The sequence below is a fragment of the Cavia porcellus genome, unplaced genomic scaffold, assembly GCF_034190915.1.
Source record: "Cavia porcellus strain 051 isolate PalLab524CR breed Dunkin Hartley unplaced genomic scaffold, mCavPor4.1 scaffold_9, whole genome shotgun sequence".
Lineage (NCBI taxonomy): Eukaryota > Metazoa > Chordata > Mammalia > Rodentia > Caviidae > Cavia > Cavia porcellus.
Window position 1 is genome coordinate 2,619,710 of NW_026947492.1, and position 14,595 is coordinate 2,634,304.

The 14,595-nt window shown below is 41.9% G+C and overlaps 1 protein-coding gene across 2 annotated transcripts in view; it reads left to right on the plus strand.

Moving 5' to 3' along the window:
- Nucleotides 1-14,595, plus strand: part of Zc3h12c (zinc finger CCCH-type containing 12C) — a 74,277-nt gene that overhangs the window by 1,435 nt on the left and 58,247 nt on the right. Inside the window, exon 1 of one of the 2 annotated variants that reach the window (XM_013143709.3) lies at nt 1,292-2,390. The exons of the other annotated variant lie outside the window; for it this stretch is intronic. Coding sequence (XP_012999163.1) covers nt 2,352-2,390 — 39 coding nt within the window. The 5' untranslated portion in view covers nt 1,292-2,351. Of the gene's footprint in view, nt 1-1,291; nt 2,391-14,595 lie in introns of those variants that run through there. 2 annotated transcript variants of the gene reach the window in all.

Below are 14,595 nucleotides of genomic sequence, written 5' to 3' on the forward strand. Positions count from 1 at the left end.
TTACTTTAGGTCAGTTCTGCTGTCCCTGCCTTCAGATTTGTTTCCCACTCTTTTCTAACCTCGTCTAAACAACCATCAAAGCCTGGATCTTCCTAAAGTAAGGCATCCTTGGCATCATCTTCTGAGCAAACTCTTTACGGATCCTCCCCTAGGACACAGGGTATGTGAGACCAAGCAAGCGCACGTGCGCACACACACTCTTGCTTTGCAAATCCCTGGAATTATGTCATACGTCGCTTTCTTGGTTTTTCTTAAGGCTGTGTTCCCAATTCTCAGGTATTCTTTGTTGCCGTTGGTTCCACAGACACACTATGCCTTACGTTCCCACTTACTAAAATATATTCATTGTGCACAATTTAATTCAAATTCCCCCTTTCCAAAGTCCAGATTCACCTTTTAACTATTCCTACAGAATGATTCTCTGTCTTCTTATACCATTTGTCATTTTTTATGCATGACACATATTGAAACATTTTTCCTTTTAATTTTCTTTTGATTTTCATGTTTTTATTTCTGCAACTAAATAATAATTAAGGGCCACTACTATACCTAATTCACATAAGGGTCTTAATCTTAGAGTCAAAGCGCCTGTATTTTTGTTCTTGCACTCTTATTTACTGTGATCTCATTCTCAGTTTTCTCATATGTGAAATGGAAATAGCAATGGGTATTCCCTTGTACGGATTTTGGAGACATTACATGACACACGAAAGCTCAGGAAAGTCCATTGTGGAATGCAAGGTGCGAGGTAAACTGTGTGAACAGTATGCTGTGGAACAGGGAAACTTCCTGTCATCACTAAAAGCATGCCACAGAGGCTGTCATTTATTGTTGTCAGCCAACCAGCCCCTTAACTGCACTACAGAGACTTCCGAGGGTTTTTCCCAGCAAACACAGGCAGCCTTGCCCTTCGTGCCAATAAAATTTGGTCGTGCTTCAGAGAGCATGTTGCCAGTCTTCTGAGGGCCTTTAAGATGGTACTAAAAATGCAGACCACAGAAAACCCTCTCCTGTCTGTAATTTTATTAAACAGGCCCCAAGACTAGTCTACTGAAATGGAAAATGGGCTCAGTGAGAAACTTTCAGGTCACAAGCACAGTCAATGGGCCCTGGGCATCAGCAGGAAGGAGGCCCTCAGCTGGGTTTTCATCCATAGCTAAAGAGCAATAGATGCTAGCCAAAGTCACGGGGACATCTGTGCTGCTCATCTGTGCCACGAAGGCCAAAGAGGGGGCATCTTAGTTCTTTGAGACACAGTACTCAATATCCACAATGTAAAGGAGGAAAGGTTTATTGTGACTGATAGTGTGTATTAACTTCAGCCCATAGTCAGCTGCTCCAAGGCATAGCAGTATAGTAGTGGGGCTGAGACAGGAGGCTTAGTTTAAGGCACAGCAGTCAGGAAGCAGAGAGCATGAAGGACGACAGACTTCTGAGCACACTTCCAGGAACCCACGTCCTTTCACCAGCTTCACCTCCCAAATCACATTCAGCTACAAACTCATCAGCAGACTAATCCACTGATGAGTTTATGGTTCCACTATTCAGTCACCTCCCAAGTCTCATTTATAAATGCATGAGGCTTTGGGGGTACATCCAAATACAAACCATAACAGCAGGTAAAAAGTATTAAACTGGAAACTACAAGTCTGAGCTCCAATTGGATATCACCACCATTAAGTAGCCCAAGATCCAGACTTAAACCATCAACGCCCTACTGAGAACAACCTAAAAGCAAGGAATAACTCTGTTAAAGACAAAAAGTGAGGTAAAAGGTATGAAGTCTGATTCAGTAAACCAAGTATGTGCTCCAGGTGCGATACCTAAACATTTGTTTGTACATTCACTGCAGGTAAACTTTCTAATTTCAGTATGTGGTGAATACATTGGATGTAGTACCTGGCTCACCTACGTGTGCCTGCAATTAGATGGGATGATGTTTCTAAGGCAGAGTTGCACATTGTACAGACACAGTCACTTCCCTCTCAGTCCAGCAGACGCCTCCTGCCCAGGGCAGCAGTGAGGCTCCTGGTGACTGTCCTCTAAGCAGGAGAATAAGAGTACAGTATCTGAACGTTTCTGAAATGCTGACCTAGATTTTGTTGGGTGTTGGTCAATTCACAGAAGTGGGAAGGCTCTCAGCTCCTAGAGCTTCTCCAGCGAACTCAGGTGTAAAAGGCCACTTCTCCTAAGTCCCGAAAGAGATCTGGATGTCCGCTGGGTTCAGCTCGGAGTTTGATTTTGCCATGATTGCCCTTTCCCATGAGGCCCTTTTCCTGGAGGGAAGAAGCCCTTCCCCGGGGTGAAATCCCTCCAGCTTCATTTGTTTAATCTCCTTTTTGGTCTCACCGATGCAGGGTGTGGTCTTTTCTCCTGCCGGAGCACCGACTGTAAGTAAACAACCGCGGGAAGCATGCCCTGAGAAGGCGGCTGGCTGGCTGGCGGCTGCGGGGCGGAGAGTGCTGCCCTCGGGACGGGCCCACCGGGCGGCGGCGGGGCAGCTCGGGACCCGGCAGCGCAGCAGGCAGGCCGGCAGGCTCCCGCGCCCCGGCCGCCCCCGCGCTCCGGCTCCCGGCCGGCCGGCCGGCTTCCTGTCTCAGTTCCCGGCGGGCTCCGGCAGCAGGTGCCGGTCGGCCGAGCGCGCTCCGGCGGCGGCCGAGGGCAGCCGAGCGCAGGGCGCGGCGCGAGGCCGGCGGCGGCGGGATGGCGGCGCCGCGCGCGCGCCCGGAGCCCTAGCGGCGGCGAGGCCGAGCCGGCTGCCTCCGGCGCCCGTGATGGCGGCCGGGCCGACGCCGCTCGCAGGCTGAGCCTCCTCGGCGCGAGCCGGCAGCGGCCGCGGGCGCGGCTCGGGCTGCGTGGCTGTCCGCCGCCCCGGCGCCTCCTCGCGGGACCGCGCTGCCGGCGGCCGCCCGGCCAGGTTCGTCCTCGGGAAGGGGCGCGGGGCGGGCGGCGGGCTCCAGGCCGGGCCGGGGACCCCGAGGGCGGGCCGCGGAGCGCCGCCGAGCCCCGCCGAGCCCCGGGCGGCGCGGAGCGGGACGCCGGCGCATCCTGCCGCGGGCGGCGCCGGCCCCGCCGCGCTCCGATGGCGGTGCGGAGGCGAGACGGAGCGGCCGGCCGCGTCCCCGGCCCGCGGCCTAGGCAGGGCAGCGGACCCTCGGCCGCCCGGGCACGGCCGCGGGGCGCGGAGGCGGGCCACCCGGGAACGCCCGGCGCGGCCTCTTAGCCGCCAGCCTGCGCCCTGCAGCCCGCGCCCGGCCCGGCCCGGCCCGGCCGCCCCAACGAACCCTCCCGCACCCCGCGGGCTCGGCCCGGCGCCCTGCGCGAGGGGCTCGCTCGCCTTATCCGGGCTGCTCCAGGTTTTAACTCCCCACAAAGAGGCATTACAAATGCAACTTGGGAGATGAGCCCCGCGTTTCTTTCCGCAGCTGTTTCATCTTTTATCCCTTAGAGTCTTTAAAAACAGCGGCTGCTTTCGGGGACTGATTGTTCAAACCAGGTTTTTACCCTTCGGGGTGTCCGTTGACATTGCTTGTTTGTGCTCTTTGAGTTTTGTGGTAAAGAATGAAACACTAATCCAGATTTAGGGAAAGTTTTCCTATTGGTTGCAAGGTTGTTTTGGAATATCTCCAGGCCCAGCAGGCACTTACTGATTTTTTTTTTCTTTTTACATCTTAGAATAGATGCAATGATACTTGGGACCAAATACTATATATTTAGCAATTTGGGAAAGTGCTTCAGTTCTTCGTTTATGTTTTCCTCGTTGCGTTTTACATTTTCTCATGATGATACGAACAGAAAACACAGGACATTTCTCAAACATTTTTTTAGGCTTTCCAAGAACCTTGAGAAGTTCCAAGTACAGAGTATGACTTTCATTTACTTAATCATTTACATACAGAATTAATTTTAGCAGCAATTTCTTAATTTTAGTATCCTCCGGTATTTGAATATGTAGATAGCTTCATTAAAGAATTATTTATAAAATTAATCGTACTGTGACAAGCCCAGGAAGATGCTGATTCAGACTCTCACCGATCCTCACTGGTTTTCTTCTGCTTTGGCGCGCTATTTTTATGTTGCCTAGATCTTTCTACTTGAAGGTACTGTCAATACAGAATGGTCCATAGACTTTAAAACCATCATTCAAAATGTTTGCATATTTTTATTTAAAGAAAGAGTTTTACTTTCAAACTAAGTTAGAAACTTTTGGCATCTATTCATCATAAAACACTTAAAATATTATTACCCAAATAAAACGAACTTTTGGGGAGGATGCAAATTGAACCCTGGGCCATATGTACGCTAGTCCCGCGCTATCCTTAACCCAAAATAACTTGTAAATGAAGCAATGAAGAGATCAGTATGTTTAGACCCCTACTTAATAATGAAAGTCTAACTATTTTAGTATAATGGAAAATATTAAAGGATAAGAAACAAACTGGGAATGTTTGTATGCTGATAGTTTTATTAGTCATTTCCTTTACTAAATTTCTGCCTTAATTACTAGAATAATAAAAATATCCTATTTTATATTGCAGGCTTCTCTGTATTTTTAATAGGCCATGTCTTCCAAGTTGTCCAGTTTGGAAGTGGTTACCAGAAATTATCTTTAAAATATTTTTCTCATTCTCCTATTAGGGTAACTTGACTTCAGTTTAGCAGACCACAATAGTTCCCACATTTAACTATAACACGTGTAAAGGGGTTGCTGTCACTTTATACCCATTTAGTGTTTCTCATTTTATTTCTACATTGGCTTAGAATTCTTTGATTTCACTTTACTAGCCATTTTAATAACGATGTTAAATAGGGAAATTTTTAGTACTTTAGTTTTGCAATGTAAGATTATAAACTAATATGCCAGTTACTGTTCATTTGAAAGTGGCATACTACTTTTCGATTGGCAAAAAGTAATTATTTTTATATTGGTCCATGTGCTGGGCACAATCTCTAACCTCTAAGAGGACAGGCTGTGAACAGAGAAACTATAATGCCAGGTGGCATGTACCAAGTGCCATAAGTGAAGAAATGAGAAACACAGTCCCTCAAAGGTGGGATTCCAGGAGGCAAGTGGGGGTCATGGCCAAGCTAGCCGTGTACCGGGCGAGGCAAGGAATGATGGCAGACAGAGGGCGTCCTGGGGTCGGTGTCTGCAGCACCTGGCACATGTCCAGCGTGGTCATGGAGATGACCACTGGAGTCTAGGGCTAGTTTGTATCAGGAAGAAAAATAGTAAATACATTAGATCAAGATTTCAAATATAAATCTAAAATACTGAGATCTTGAGACCTGATCTGAAATCTGAAATTTGATTTAAATGTTCTAATGTAATTTCTTGAGTTTTAAGGGCCAGTATGCCTCATGGGCCTGCAGCCCTGATCCACTCTTAATAACGGCGGAGGCTGCCAACGCACCCAGGCAGAGTCGCTGTCAAAGCAAATATTAAGGTCTGTAGCCTACTGGATGTTAAAGTCAGCTCCTGTGAGATAAACAGTACAGCAGAATTATGTTTCCTGCCAGTTTGCTTCTAAAAAAGATACACTTTTTTTTGGTTATGTTTTTGGTATGTATGGAATCATATTGCTGATAGAGGTTTGAATTCAACCTCTTCATTCTCATATAATATGTACTAAATATTTTTTCAGAGTATTGAAAGCATTTCAGGATTTTCTTCCTAACAGTGTGTTGTTTTATCCAACTATTGTGTTTCTGTTTGGCATTGTTTTCCGCCCAGTGTGTTAGTATCCTAATGCTTTGATTGAACCTCTCAGTAACATTTTTTTCTTTGTATTGGTGTTTTGGGGATGGATTCCTAGAAGTAAATGACCAAAGAGAATAAGCTTTAAGGTTTTGGATAGTCAAAAAACATTTTGACCAAAAAAAAAAAAAAATTGCATTGATTGTGCACCATTGCAAACAGAGTGCTTTCATTCTCTGTTTGAGCCCACTGTGAAGTTTTAAAATCTGTGTCAGTTGTTAGATGAGCAGTAATAGCTAATTTTAATTCTCACTTTTCCACTGATATTTTAGACTGAGGGATTCACATTAAGGAAAGTGCAGAGAAAAGTAAGGCCTTGTGAAATCTTACCAGAAACAATGTAGGTAAACATTTAGGTGTTCTCCCCACTATTTTTTATTTATGTTGTTATACTTTACAGAATTTACACATACATTTTAAGTAAAAACATATCGCACCTATTTCCTGACTCCACAGCAAGGTTAATTGCTCAATCCCATCTTCAACATGCAGTACAGCACTGCTTACTTCTCCCTGGCCCTTGCGGGTTAGATGATAGCTGCTTCTTCTGCGCGTCTGTCTGCTGTGGCTCAGTTTTACACCTATTTAAGTAGTAGAGAAATACACACTGAATACAGCAGTTTGTCATCAGCACTAACCGGGGATGGGTGGTGTACCTCCTCCTGGCTCTGGGCTTTTTTAATCTCGTTAGTAATCTTGAGGCTCCCTAAAGTCAGTCCACATCATTTTTGACACATGGTAGATGATCTTTTGTGTATATAAATGTGTTTTAATTATTTAAAAAGCCACACACACTTTAATGATCTCTGCTGTGGCGGTCATGAGGAACAAAATCAAGTGGATAAGAGACACAAAAACACAACTGATACCCATACATTTAAGAATGAATTTATGGTGTATCATGTGATTTCTTGAGAGGCAAATTTGCCTTGTAAACCTTAATTACCTGTTAGTACAGTTAACCTTAATTACCTGTTAGCACAGAGCATATAAAAGTAAGTTTTCCAGAATCTTAGTCTTTAAGACTAAAATATTTTAACTATCTTAAAGAGAATAGTTTAGTCATGTGAGCTTTATTTTTCTGTTTTTAAATGGTGTGTGATCTATGATTTCATTTATTTTGAGCACTAAGTATGTGCCAAGCACAGCGTTAAGGGCATCGCTTCCATTATCTGTTTTAGTTAGGTAACACCTCTGTAAGGTGCAGAATATTGTTTTGCCTCTCTTCCAGGTGATGTACTAAGTCTAGAAATGTTAAAGAGGAGGCTCAGGTTACTGAGATTTCTAGTGTCCTAAACTAGATAGCAGTACTTGTTAGGCTGTTCGTTTGTTAGTTTTAGATAATGAAGGCGGCAGGACTTACCTATGTGTGTATTTGTGGTCTGAGGGCTGAACCCCGTGATTGAGCATTGAGCTACATCACCCTTGTTATTTTGAAACAGGCTCTAAATTGTCTAGGCTGGGCTTGAGTTTGTAAACCTCCTGCCTCAGCCTCCTAGAACAGTGGGAATGCAGACGTGTGTCCCCACACCCAGGTCACGAGTCAGTTCTTGATATGAACTCTTATCTGTGATCTTAGTGCCTCTCTCCTTGACGTCAGCAGTGTTCCCCAGGACATCTAGGGTGGCCTGAGCCTGGATGGCAAGCTAACATTTTATCTAAAGTCAGCAGCAGCTGAAGGCCTACAGGATGCTCAGACAGTCTGGGTGAAGCACTGGAAGTCTGCTTCTAACAAGAAACTAGATATGGCCTCTGGCATCAGCTTGGCAGGCTCTGAACCCTGACCCTGCCGTTTTCTGGCAGTGACACCAGGCAACACTTGAATGCTGGGCAGCTTCTCTTTGATTTCTGACCCATTAAACACAACTTTCCAGCGCTTTTTTTACTAAGTCAACATAGTGAATTTAGAAGTAGAACTGGATAAGACAAAGACTTAGGATATTATGAAATGATTTAAGCCGGGCGTGGCAGCAGACCCCGGAGTTGCTGGACCCGGGAGGCTGAGGCAGGCAGGCCAGCTGGGATACGTAGTGAGTTCAAGGCCAGCCTGAGCTGCGTGGACCCTGTCTCAAAAATAGCAAAATGAAAACTGATGTAGCAGTACTCACTGATGTAACTGAACAGAGATTTGTTTTGGTTTTTTTTTTGCGTTTATTCCCTGCCTCTTAGTGTCATTTGGAGTAATTGGAATTGCCAAATATGAAACTTCTATAAAACCCAAGGATCATTTATTGTTACTAATGTGTGAGTTTACATGGTAGATTTTTTTAGAGGGTTTTCAAATCTTTATGTCTTTTAGGGTGAAGCTATAATTAGCTTTGTTCTTTGTTCTTAGTCATCTGTACTCATTTCCTATTCAAAATTGTGTGGGTTTAATTTTATTCTTATTCTGTGATTTAGTCTGTTTCAAATCTTGGCTTTTACTTCATCATTTATTTTTATTATTTAGAGAATGGTTTTCCCATGTAATTGAAGCTATCTCCTTATTGACACACTTTTTTTAAAAAAGAAAATGTTTATGTCATTGTTTTCTTTGATGGTGCCATTTGAATTGGTCATCTTATATATTAAATACTTTCTGGAATTTTGCTGTAATAGGAATGACTCGTATAGATCTAAGACTTAAAGTGAATAGTAAGTGTTCTATTTTAGGTAAAATGCATTATTTCTGTTTTTGCTGAGATAGAAAAGTGCCTCAGGTAACAAAGAATCATGGGCATTATGTTCAGATAAAATTAGCAATATCATGCATAGGAAAAATAGTTTTTCTATCTTGACTACTTCAGTTTATCTTTTAAACTTAAATCAATATTTTGACATTTTACCCCAGTTGTAAAATGCAGTAAAAGTATAAAATAATAGTGAAAATCACCTATAATTCTCAACCTGAAATAATTTAAAATATTGGTATCCTTTTTGGTTTTAAATCTCAATATAAAAACATCCTTTTGAAAAAAGTATATGCATCATAGTTTGGGATTTTTTTAAATAAGAGTTTTCCTATGTCATTCTTTTAAGAGATTATTTTATTGGCTGAATGACACTCAGCATACTCAATTTAATAATTTCATATCTTTGAGTACTTCTGTTGTTAGCAAACCAAGAAAAACAGAACATCCAAGTGAAATTACAGATGAAAAAAGCCGCATTACAACTGATACCGCAGATACACAAAGAGATCATTACGGCCTATTATGAGCAATTATATGGTAGCAAATTGAAAAGGCTCGATGGGACGGATTAATTTCTGTGTCTGTAGATTGTCACTGCTTTTCTACTGTCATAAGCAGGCGTGCTAGAGGTCTGTATAGAGATCAGGGTCCACGGTGAGAAATACGTCTTTAACACGTTCTAAGGTGTGACCCTTGAACTTGCCCCGTTGCATCAGTGTGCATTTCGTGACTGTCCCTTTCTCTGTTCTAGCCACTGTCTCTCCGCAGGCCTTTTGTTGTTAATTTGCTCGACTAGAATGGGTATAATGCTAAGCTCTTTGGAGTTTGATAGAGTACCTTCGCGTTCCTGTTGTGATGCTGGCTGTGTGTGATCTGAGCTAAGTTTCTGGTTAATTTCCCCTGTGTCAGTTTCTTGGCCTTTAAATGGCGATGTCACACCTGTTGTCCTGGTTCTGTGTGCACCAGCGGACCTGGTGCCTGGTGGTGTGTGCTGCGGCACCTGCCTTCTTCTCCGGCATCACTCATCATGAGCAGTTGCCCCTGTTACATTACATGTTTGGCTTCCCTGATCTGAAATCCGAAATACTCCACAACCCAGAACTTGCTGAACGCCTACACGATCCCACAAATGGAAAATACTTTTTTTTTTTTTTTTTAAGAAATGTTTCTGTTGAACTTTATTTGTGTTTCTGTTGCTTTATTTTGTTTTGCTTTGCTTTCAGAGAGGGTCTTGCTTTATTGTTCACACGGGCTTTGAACTCATTATGTGGCCCAGGCTGGCCTCAAATTAGCCTCCCAAGTGCTGAAATTAAGGCGTGCACGGCCTCATCCAGGTCACAATGGCAGGTTCTGCGCTAATTTCTTCCAGGCTCAAAATTAAGAATATTTTATAAAATTGCTTTTAGGCTATGTATGAGGTACATATGAAACATAAATGAATTTCATATTGAGACTTGGTCCCATAGTCAATATGTAAATATTCCAAAATTTAAAACAACCAGAATTTGAGGCAATTATGGGCCCAAGTGTTTCCGATCAGGATAGTGCATCTGCACTGTATTTTATACCTGAGGGTGGCTAATATGAAACAATTACTTTATGCAACCATTTGACTACCTTGCTAAATTCTTATGTATTATTAGATAAATATAAGACCTGGTTCCAACAGTTTTTTAGTTGTTTCTTGATAGTCAGGATATATAATGATATTCAGTAATGTGAGGCCGCTTATGCACTGTTTCAGTTACACCTATTTTTCTTGTCTTATCACATTGGCTGAAATTTCAGAAGAGTATTAATGGTGACCTTTTACAGTTTGTTCCTGACTTTTACGGAATTTCTGCTTTGATATTTCATTTTTTAGAATGCAAATGCATTTTTTATTCTAATACTGGTATTTTCTGCTTATATACACATTTCCTAAAACTAAGAATTAAATATAAGAAACTTAAAAATAAGTTGGCATGTTGTAGGATTCCTTTCAATTTTTAAATTCCTAAGTTTCATCTTTTAAGAAATAACTTCAGCTATAGATGCGCAGTATTTAAGATATAGTCTCTTCTTTTTGAATTGAATGTATAATCAGCTAGCATAAATTTAATAAAGCTGAAATTTTAGCACATTCGTCCCATTAATGATTGTTTTGTGTCAGCAGTACAAATTTTTTTTAATTTTATTTAAGGAGAAAAGAAAAAAAAAAGCAGGGAAAGGGTACAAGTTATACAGATTTACAGAAAAAAAATGAACAGTAGGAAATCACTAGTTAATGGATTACATATTGTCATCTTAGAAATAATTGTTCAAGTCACAAAATTAAAGCTTGTAAAGTGGACATTCCATCAATGATACTGCAAACAGTTCTGTTCATTGATCCAATAAAACTCTGTGGTTTCATTTTCTATCTTATACATTTAAATATACATGCAGTTATATAGTTTGGAGCACTTTCTTTTCCTCTCTTTTGTACCATGACTATTACACATTTTGGGTTTCATTGCTCCCACGGTTCTTATTACTTTTTTGGAAGAGAGTAAAACCAAATGTGACATAACAGAACAGAATCAGTCAAGTCAAAAGGGTGGACATAATAGATAATGTAAAAACATAATACAAGGTGATCAACAATGGTTACCATAATGCCTCCCGCTATCTCTAATAGAATTGCCTATATCGTTAGTTATAATACAATTGAACAAAACAGTAAAGAATAAAACCGACAGAACCAAAACATTGGAGACATTGTAGGTCTTCAAAAGTAGATAAAAGTCAACAAGAATGGGCGTCATAATGAATCTCATTATCTTCACAGCTGATGCCTAAACTTTCGAACCTGATACTATCCAGCAAAACAGAATAGGGGAACATCAGTTAAAAACCAGATGGTGAGAGTAATACAGGGCTTTAAATCAAGGTAATAAAAAGTCAAAGTGGGTTACTATAATATATCCTGCTATTTTTAATTAAAATGATAAAGATAAAAAAGTAAATAATGGAGTGGAGATTGAGATAAAAGAGGGCATAACAACGAAACAGCGCAGATCAAAACATAACCATTTAAGCAGAATAGTGTTTCACCATCAGATAATCCTAACCTAAAAGTAGTTACCATATTGTTTCTTTCTTTGAAATCCTTGAGTACAACTTCGTATACTGTAGCATTAAGTATATCAAAACAATGTAAAACCATTCAAGAGAATGACAGCATTACAGAGTATTTAGAATCGACTAACAGAAAATGAACAATGGTTTCTGTATAATCTCCTTGTCTTTAAAAGGTTTTTGCTTATACTATCGTACATAATAAAATCCAATAAGATACAGCCTATTTAGACCATTGGAGACAGAAGGACAAAAGCTAGATGAGACTTCAAAACAAGATGATACTAAATCAGTATTACCTATTAAGATGTCATTTTCTCCAAAATAGCTGTTCCTATCATCCAATCTTCTCTGCCTCATTTCTGTTGAGCTATTTTTCTGTCAGTAGCTGTCAGTTTGTCTTCTTCATTTTGTTCTCTGCTCCATTCGTTGTGGCCTCTCTGCCATTATTTCTGGATTCTTTGTATTTTTCTTTTTTTAGAATATCCTGCAATACTCTCTGTAGAGTTGAATTGGTGGTTGCAAATTCCCCCAGTTCCTCTTTATCCTGGAAGCACCTTGTTTTTCCATCAATTTCCAGGGACAGTTGTGCAGGATATCTCAATCTTGGCTGGAGATTATTATCTTTCAAAGCTTGAATTATTTCCCCCCACGCTCTTCGTGATTTGATGGTTTGTGCAGAGAAATCTGCTGTAATTCTGATGGGTGTTCCCTTGTAAGTGGTCTGTTTCTTGTCTCTTACAGCTTTTAATATTCTGTTCTTGTATTGAATTTCTGGAATTTTTATTATTATATGCCTGGGTGTTGCTCTGTTTGGGTTGTAGGTAGCTGGGGTCCTGTATGCCTCATACATCTGAGTATCTTTACCTTTTGCTAAATTAGGAAAATTCTCCTGGATTATTTCTGTGAGTAGCTTTTGTAGTTCACTTGTTTGTGTCCCTACTTCTTCTTTTATGTTCTGAATCCTTAAGTTATGGATCCTCTTATCATCTTCTTGTCTTTGTATTATTGCTGTTTGTTTCTTTGTTATTTTTAAGAAGTTTTTCATTTCATTCTTCCATATTACAAATCTGCCCTCCAGTTCAGATAGTCTGTCCTTAGTTTCTTTCAAGCTGTTATGCCAGTCTTCGATAGACTTCTTAGTATCTTTGTAGTCCCTTTGAACCTGCTTCACGTATTCTATGCTTTCTCTGTTTTCTCCATCAAACAATTCTCCCCTTTTTTTCTGTTCTTCCATTCTACCACCTGTTTTTTCTTGGGTGGTACTTAGCATTTCTCTAACTATTCTGCATACTTCTAGCTTCAGGTCGTTGATAACTTCATTCCTGAATTGGTCTATGAGGCTCTCTATATGGCGCCTTATGTGTATTGGTGCGGTGTCTGCTATTGCCTGTTTCCAGAATTGGGGGCCGAGGAGCCTTTCTTGTTGCTGCCTCTTCCCATGCTGCCTCTTCTTCTCTGTTCCTTATATATGCAAGCTTATATAAGAGGCCCAGCTTCTCTCCCAGTCAGCCACAGCCTGATCGAATTGCACCAGTTAGGTGTTCCCGCTCACCGCTGCGCACCAGGGAGTTACGGACCAGGCAGCCTACGCGTCTCCCCTCCCGGCCACCGTCAGGCTCTGGGATCTGCGTTAGGCCAGCCTACCAGGTCCGCCGGCAGCGTCACGCAGGCCAGGCACTTTTCACCAATCCCGCCCGAGAGGGGGATGTGTGGCTAGAGTCGCCACCGCGCCCTGCTCCCGCAGGACTGCTCGGGCCCAGAAAGTCCTCTGCTGGAGTCAAACTGTGGTAGAATGTCAGTTTCTCTCACTCACCTCACCACAAGTCAGTGCACACCTCCCTACCGTTCGCAGATTGCTGTTCTCAGAGCTTCTGCACGTCTCTCCCCTTGCCGAGCCACTGTAGAGGCAGCCAGCCGCCGCGCAGCGGGAAACCCAAATCGCGGCTTACAATGGCGCGGTTCGAGCCTCCACACCGAGTCTTTTCTGTTCCTGTTTTAGCACCAGGACTGCATTCCAAGTTGGCTTCTCTCAGCCCAGTTCGTTCCTGAGTCAGCAGAGCATATCTCCACCTGCTTATGTCTCCTTAGTCCGCACCATTCCTGGCTTCTGAGCCGAGTCTTTCAGAGAGCCTCCGGTAGTTGCTGTTATCTGTCTGCCATGTTCTCCCGGAAGTCCCAGCAGTACGAATTTTAAGGCCCATTCTTCTCACAGCAGTCTACTGGTTATGTCTGTAAAATATGGGTAGAAGTAAAAGAAAACTTGTACCCCTTGTAACAAAAACCTTTTTTCAGTAACATCTCAGGGTCTTGATCCTTATACCTTTCTTACCAATTCCTTTAAGCCATCTTTGAAACACACCATTTGAACTCCTCTCCCAAAAGAAATTCAGACAATTTGATAACCCCCCAATGGCAGGGAAACTGACACTACACTGTTCAGAGACTAGTAGGCAACTTTGTATTGAAGTCTTAATTTAACACCTTAAAAAATGATTAAATATAGCACAAAAATATATTCACAAAAAATATGATATTAACAAATCTAGATAGCACCTTTCTGTCCCTAGATTACCAAAATTGTATTCCTAGAACTTCTTAAATGTGTTCTTTCAAAATGACTCCATCCGGTATTTTAAACACCCTCTAGGTGCTCATTAATACCTATCGCCAATCCTGGCTCCCCTCTTCTATACTGCTGTCTTGCGACCAGCTTATCTGGAATAGTTTTTGGTATCTGAAACTAAAAATGTCAAAACTAGAGTTTTTTTCCCCAAAATATGTTCCTAAATCCAGTAAACATTGCCACCTCCTTCTCAGATACTCAGACCAAAAATCTAGACACATATGTTGTTGCTGTCGCATGTTATCTTCTATTCTAGATGCACGGTAAGAGCCTTTCAATAATGTAATATGTTAAATTAACAAGGTGCTTCAATATTAGGAAATCTGTTAGCATGAACTAAAACCTACCTACTGTGCGTGATAATTTGAACATACTATCTAATGAGCTTTTGTTAAATTTAGGACTTTTACATGAGGTGATTAAAATACACAGTGAACGTT